This window comes from Priapulus caudatus, unplaced genomic scaffold, assembly GCF_000485595.1.
Source record: "Priapulus caudatus unplaced genomic scaffold, Priapulus_caudatus-5.0.1 Scaffold800, whole genome shotgun sequence".
NCBI lineage: Eukaryota > Metazoa > Priapulida > Priapulimorpha > Priapulimorphida > Priapulidae > Priapulus > Priapulus caudatus.
This window is the reverse complement of record NW_014577861.1, coordinates 31948-39241: the sequence shown is the minus strand read 5'-3', so window position 1 is coordinate 39241 and position 7294 is coordinate 31948. Positions and strand designations below refer to the sequence as shown.

The following is a 7294-nucleotide window of genomic DNA, read 5'->3' as shown; positions in this document are numbered from 1 at the left end:
TGAGTGTCTTATTTTTAACAAAAGGCGTAAACATTTACAATATACCAACAAAGTATTTAATATATCCACCCGTCTCATTTTGTTAGCAGTTTGTTATATGAGAAAGAGACGATGATAATCGAATAAATGGCGATCATCGAAGATAATCGAATTGAATTGAATAATCGATTGATAATCGAATAAATTACGAATAAATAATAAAGAGACGTTATCTATAGAAAATCAACAACAAATAACTATAAACGAAAACTAAAACTAAAACTACTTATTAACAACTTTTCGCTGCGTGCTTTGTATCCTAATAGACACGTGATGACTATTTAGTGTTCTTATAACGTTCTTATAACGAAGCTAACACTTCTTATAACATAGTCGCCATCATTAAAATTCTATACGAGCGACACTTTCGCAGATAAGGATCGCGTCTGTGTTACAAAAACTAGCAGAGCAGGCGAAAATAACAATCACGATACACTAACAATCATTTCGGCAGCACTATATACAACTAAGCGCGTTTAAAATGGCCATGACACCGTGTATAGTACGAAAATGTTGTTTTGGACCACATTGTTAAATTGCTGCGTAATATAAACTTCCAATTTCGACCGTATAATTTCGTTGTACACAATCAGTTGTGCCTTGCGCGCGATAGTTCGTATAGCTAGCAATTTTGGAGTGCAAAATAATTCAAATTACCCACAATTAATAAAGATCCTATCGCCTGAGGGTTTGAGGATGTGTTTACTGCTATTTCTAATTACCCTTTTGCGTAAAAATATCAATTTAGTCTTACAAAAATATTCTCATAGAAACGTGCTATGGTCAATTTACACTTGTACGTTGACAGTTGTGATGTGTGACGTGTACAAAAATTACAATGGTCCCCCCACATAACATAACAACAAGTCTTGTTCAGTCTAGTCTCTAAATGTCCTACAATCTCCGAGGAACACGCCCTATCATCCCGCTAGCACGTATTAACAGTCCCTGGCTATACATTCGCAGCTTGGCTATCCAGGTATTTGGTATTTAGCATTAAACATACACGTAGCGCCCGTCGTGGACTCGCTTACGCGTAGGTTTGTGGCGCGTATCCTTGGGTAGCATAGCCGCCTCTTGCTTGTGGTGCGTACGCTTGGCTGGCGTAACCTGTTCTGGCCTGAGGTGCGTATCCTTGTGCGGCGTACCCTGCTCTAGTCGGTGGTGCGTACGCCTGTGGGGCGTACCCTGCTCTTGCTTGCGGTGCGTATGCTTGGGTAGCATATCCCGCTCTTGCTTGCGGTGCGTATCCTTGGGAAGCATATCCCGCTCTTGCCTGCGGTGCGTACGCCTGGGTGGCATACCCCGCTCTTGCCTGCGGTGCGTACGCCTGGGTGGCATACCCCGCTCTTGCCTGCGGTGCGTACGCCTGTTCAGCGTAGTTGCCCGCGTGTTGCGGTGCGTAGCCACCAGCCGGCGCTGCATACGCCACCGGTCGAGCAGCATACCCGGGTTGGTAACCTCCGCCCAACGCCGAATAGTTGACACCCGTGCCCCGTCCCTTCTGTCCGTACGTCTTGTCGGTTAGAGCATAGTTGCCTGCATTCTGGTTGTACGCGAGATCGCGATGGGCGTGGCCTTTCTTGGTGTAATCCTTTCCACTTCCGGCTCCGTATCCGGTGTTTTGATTGACGGCGTAAGCTTTGGCTTCGTGGCCGCGGTCGCGATTGTAATATCGGTTATCGTTGCCGAACTCTTCGATAAATCCTGGAAAAAATAATAGACGGATAGTAATTGTAAGACTTTGAGAGGTGAATTTGTGAGATTGGGGGGTGGGGGGGATATTGACTTGTTTTTTGTCACGAATCGAATTACACGGATAATAACGCATATATTTTTTAGATTTGGGGAGGAAATTGGTCTGAAATTGGCCTGTTGTTGATCGGGAAACGATTTCGACGTAAATCTGAAAAGAGAAAGAAGCTAAAAAGGAAATAAGGAAGAAGGAATCAATCCTTGAAAGTGGAAATCTTTTTTGATTAAATCTCACACTTTATTGTTTTCCACGCTCGTGCCTCCTATACCATATATATTCTATTATTCTACATTCTACATATTGATGCTATAATTTAAGCTCTTCTAGCTTATATTAAATCCACGAATTAATACATAATTATAATACAGGCATACCGGTGTTGAATGATTTGACGTATCCTCTTGGTTGGTAGACGTGCGCGTAGTCGTAACCACCTAGTCCGTAGCCGGGCACGGAGCCATAATATGACCCAAATACCTGACTGAACTGCAAATCAAGATACGGTGTCAGCGCCATCTACCCAGCGTACATGCTATTAATACATATCGATAATAATAATAATAATATTCGATCATATTCATAATATACTATATATGATTCGGGTTTCATCATTATAGCGATGAAAAGAAGTCGTGATGCGAGCTAAAGGTTCGATCGAAAATTTCACCAAAAATTTGGATAGATCGAACACGAACAACGGGTTGAAATTTGGGTTCTTTTATCGATATTTTCGTGCTGTTCGTTTTACGTGCTTTCATACGTACCAACGTCAGACACAGAACTGACCGGAAGACATGCATACTCTTCATTGCGACCTGAAACATCATCACAAACATCATCATACACATCATCACAACACATCAACATTGTCAGTTCTTATGTAAGTAGTAGAATAGTTTCATATAACGTGTAGTAAAACTGTATATCTATAAAGGTGAAATAAACTCTAGACTGCCTCTGTGCCCTTAACTTAGCGCTCTCGCGCCTGCGCTAGTCAGTGCAGCACAAGGAGCTCTGCGCTAGTCTAAATATTGTTTCTCTGTTCATCTTTCCTCGGCCGTTTCGCGCTCAAACGCACGTGAGCAGAAGCATGAAATCTTTCCTATTTCGTCATTCAGAGCATTCCAACAAATGTCCGTTAAACATTTTAGGTCTTCCCATACCGTAGACACGCCGAATCTCATATTAAACATGAATAACATAATCTCCCACATCGTGGTACGTTGAAACCCCAACACCGCCGGCTGCCGCCACCGGTCTGAGCGTAATAATTATTATTGAATTCCTGCTGATTCATCACAGGGCTGTTATTATATGCGCGTGAAGTTATTTCCTTGTTCCTAGTTCCTAGTTCCTTATTTTCAAAAATAAGTAAGTGGACACTTACATTACATTTAAACATTCCACAAGCTAGAGACTAGCATGTGTACTATTTATAATACTGAGTAAAATGTGTATTATCTCGTACGCTTCCATAGGCACAAGGACACCCGTAGCTATACATGTATGCACACGTAATTCACATTGCCTAACTGAAGCATGCGGAACATACGATGTGCTCAGCAAACCAATACCTACACAAGGCGAGTGACAAACACACGCACAGGGAGAGAGGGGGGTGAGGGAGAGAGAGAAAGTGGGCGTGTAAGAAATAGGGAGCGAGAAAAAGTGAGGAGAGAGAGAGAGAGAGAGAGAGAGAGGAAGACACACACACACACACACACACAAACACACACAAACACACACAACCAAACAAACAAACAAACAAACAAACAAACAAACAAAGAGAGAGGGGGAGAGAGAGAGGGAGAACGAGAGAACGAGAGAAAGAGACCGTGCAACCTACCGAGAAACCAACTTAGCAAGTAAGCAAACCTCCGTTTTCCCGGATTTTCCCGGGCAACTCCGAATACTCTTACAAGTGACCAATAATCGCACACCCTGAAATCCAAATGTTAATTAACAAATGACACATAGATACACCATCATGATTTGTCCGACGCAATGTTGCTATATATATATATTGGCATGTGACCTTTTTTCTCGGGTGTTAAAATGTTCTATACACAGTAGCCTAACTCCTTGTGTTTCGACCGAGCGATGTAGACCTACCTCGAGCATTCCCATTCGACATACATATACCAAATCTGGTCGGCGGAAATTTCACGCACGTATTCTGGGTTATTTATCGCCCACATGGTTATATCACAGACGAACTGGGTTAATTTTCCATTCGAGTTACGTTCGTGTTTATGGGCGTATTTAGCACCAGAACGCGAGCTTTAGTCCTATTCGATATATAGGCCCTACACAGTTCTTTTTCATATAAATGTTAATATAATATATAATATTATCAATATTAATGTAGCCTCTTACAAAACAGGTTTATTGAGACATAACAGAGAGCACTATTTTGAGGGATATATGAGGTTCTAACATAAAATTAAACAAATTAAATTAAATTAAACGAGAATTGAAAAGGAACACCATTTACCTATGGTGGAGTTCGTAGTCTCAAACAAACATCGAATTTGTTATAAGAATTTTATATCCTCTACAGCCAGCGAGTTCAGGAAGCAATTACACGGGCCTATACCTTTGATAAAATAACCTGTTGGCACGTATAATTAACCATGTGTATCTAAAATTACACAGATCTATTGTATGATTACATCACACGTTGTCTGACCCCCTTTTGTTTGCAACCGCTAACAACAACAACAACAACAACAACAACAACAACAACAACAACAACAACAACAACAACAACAACAACAACAACAACAACAACAACAACAACAACAGTGACCGCACACACATGCTGTATAAACTATATAAACTATTAGTCATGCTATATGCATACTTAACCGGCGTGGGACGAAGTTAAGGACGTTGGCAATAAATCAACGAATGTGGAACAAGCGTTGATGGCGCACGAGACGCATCTTATATGCATACGCGTATAATTCATCTAAATTTGCGGCTTGATGTGGGTCATGCGCGCGCTGAGCAAGATACGTGTCTATCACTACCACTGCTCTGACATCTTTCTTTACTCTGACGCGCTCGTCATCTCTTCTCCTCGGCGCACTTCTCTCTTCGTCTCTCTCTCTCTCTCTCTTCGCTTTCTTTCTCTCTCTTTCTCTCTTTTTCTTTCTTTTTTTCTTCTTTCTAACCAAATTGCATCCATTTGTTGAGTAAGACAATTGAAGGACACGTTAACGGAGGGTATTCGATTTCATCAACGGGTCACAATGCGCCACACACACCACACACACAAAACACTCACACACACACACACACACACACACACACACACACACACACACACACACAAGAAAATATGGGGGTAGAACTTGCACTGCGGCAATCCAAGACTTCGACGCGGTCTGGAATTCGCCAACGACAATATAGTTATACGCAAGCCAGCACGACTAGAGAGGGCCCGCAAATAGAGGCAAAAATAAAGGAAGAGGGGGGGCTCGTGTTCGGCTGTCAATCAAAGCACGGGGATGAGGAGGAGGAGGGGGCAGCAGACTGATTTCCATCACTCATCATTAACCCATTGTCTTCTCAACCGCCAAATCAGGCCTTGCACTACCCCGGGCAGATGCCGAGCTGCATTGTACCCGCCGTTACCACGAGGCAAAAACGCTAGCATGGGAATGGCAATAGGCGACGATAACAGTTCCGACGCTCAGGGTAAGCGATGCGTGACAACGTTGTAAAGAAACACGGGCGATCTGCCGGTCGCGATCGCTCGTATGTAGGTTACCGTACGCGGAAGAAGGTCCCCTTGGCAATGGATTTATAATCCCCGAGATTCGTCTGCTTTGATACGGCGCTCGATCACAAAAGGTGGAGGACCGACTTGGGCTGTGCGAGGAATGCCCTCGCCCTCTGACTGCAGCTAAAGCTCTCAGGCAGAGAGGTCTAGAGTTTGGTTCACGCTGTACATGTTCGCGTTATACCGCACAGAACCACAGGCACTTGGGACAGAGTCAGTAAAAACTGAAAATAATATGAACGCACATTCACAAATACTACCGTATACCTCTCAATTACAGTTCCACTGTTGTGTCATTGTATATTAACTTTCCTTCGTGAAAACTAACGCCGAACGCTCCCGCACTCGCCGCTGCGAGTGTGCTGTGTCGCCATTATAATGATAATAATATATATTATATACACAAAATAAATAATAAAAAAGTTGATATACAGTGACACAACAGTGGAACTGTAATTGAGAGGTACGGTAGTAGGGCCTATTTGTGAATGTGCGTTCATATTATTTTCAGTTTTTACTGACTCTGTCCCAAGTGCCTGTGCACAGAACGACCCCAACAATACCGAGGTGATACCGACGAAATTTTGTCGATAACTGACGGAGAAATGGTTTGCTATAGAAATCCACAAAGAGCCGATACAAAGAAAGTGATAAAGCGGGGTGTGTAGGGTTGAGTAAAGAATACACGCGCGCGGTTATATTAGATATAGGTAACGCGAATTTACGATTATAATTGCTATAGGTTAGCCCGCTACGCTCGCCCGACTGCGACGATCTAAGGTTAGTATCGCATATATATGTGTCAATGAGTCACATATATAACCATGCATCGCCATTCCGCACATAACACGTTCTTCGTTAACATGTTAGCATAATTAACACGTTAAATAATTATCATAATTAACATGTTAAACATAATACGTTAACGTGTTAAGTTAACACGTCATGTGTTTCTGCAAATAATGATTAAGTTGCGTGCATACGTGAGTAGGTGGCAACGCCTGCCCTCTGGCCCCCTTGCGTCACCTGCAGTCCAACACAAGAACGTTGCTGAGAGGTCCAAGCACAGACACGATTAAGAAACTAACAGTTGTCACTCAACGATGCTAATCGACACACTACGTAGACACCGACAGACGCACAGACGACTTTCCTACACACGTTACTTACACTTTTCTGCTATTAAACGAGCGGTAGTACGGTCCGGGTTGGTGATGCGTTTACGCTGTCGCGTTATCTGTGTGACGCGCGCGTCGCCTATATATTATATAGGCCCCAATTCACGTACTGACCCGGTAAGGCGACAAGTCAACCGCGAAGCGTTGCGGACCATGTGACCCGTGCGAGCGCGAGTTTCGAATTTTGGCGTGCGAGAGAAAGAGAGCGGGGAGAGAGTGAGCGGGAGAAAGAGAGGGGGAGAGAGAGAGAGAGAGAGAGAGGGAGAGAATGAGTGAGAGAGAGAGGGGGAGAAAATGAGTGAAAGAGAGAAAGGGGGAGAGAAAGAGAGAGAGGGGGGGAGCGAGGGTGAGTGAGAGAGAGAGGGGGAGAAAATGAGTGAAAGAGAGAAAGGGGGAGAGAAAGAGAGAGAGGGGGGGAGCGAGGGTGAGTGAGAGAGAGAGGGGGAGAAAATGAGTGAAAGAGAGAAAGGGGGAGAGAAAGAGAGAGAGGGGGGGAGCGAGGGTGAGTGAGAGAGAGAGGGGGAGAAAATGAGT

At 43.7% G+C, this 7294-nt stretch overlaps 1 protein-coding gene across 4 annotated transcripts; it reads right to left on the bottom strand.

Annotated features, from left to right (window-relative positions):
• Positions 1–42: 42 nt before the first annotated feature.
• LOC106813621 (protein SRC2 homolog) lies at positions 43–6828 on the bottom strand. 4 transcript variants are annotated; one of them, XM_014817806.1, is made up of 5 exons: positions 6753–6828; positions 2560–2610; positions 2170–2281; positions 1409–1746; positions 43–1369 (listed from the first exon to the last, which is right to left on the bottom strand). In XM_014817806.1, exons 2-5 carry the CDS (start codon positions 2602–2604, stop codon positions 1070–1072), a joined length of 795 nt encoding a protein of 264 aa, XP_014673292.1. In that variant the 5' UTR covers positions 2605–2610; positions 6753–6828; the 3' UTR covers positions 43–1069. The 4 variants fall into 4 exon arrangements, with proteins under 4 accessions (XP_014673292.1, XP_014673289.1, XP_014673290.1 ...); XM_014817803.1 differs by adding an exon at positions 3642–3736 and having other exon boundaries at positions 43–1746; positions 6753–6808; XM_014817804.1 differs by adding an exon at positions 3671–3736 and having other exon boundaries at positions 43–1746; positions 6753–6808.
• Between the last annotated feature and the right edge of the window lie 466 nt (positions 6829–7294).

Excerpts from the sequence above, each read along its gene's own strand:
- LOC106813621 (XM_014817802.1), bottom strand. The coding sequence starts at position 2,604 with ATGAAGAGTATGCATGTCTTCCGGTCAGTTCTGTGTCTGACGTTG. Across the intron at positions 2,282-2,559 it reads CAGTTCTGTGTCTGACGTTG|TTCAGTCAGGTATTTGGGTC; the intron begins GTACGTATGAAA and ends CTTGATTTGCAG. Across the intron at positions 1,747-2,169 it reads CGTCAAATCATTCAACACCG|GATTTATCGAAGAGTTCGGC; the intron begins GTATGCCTGTAT and ends TATTTTTTCCAG.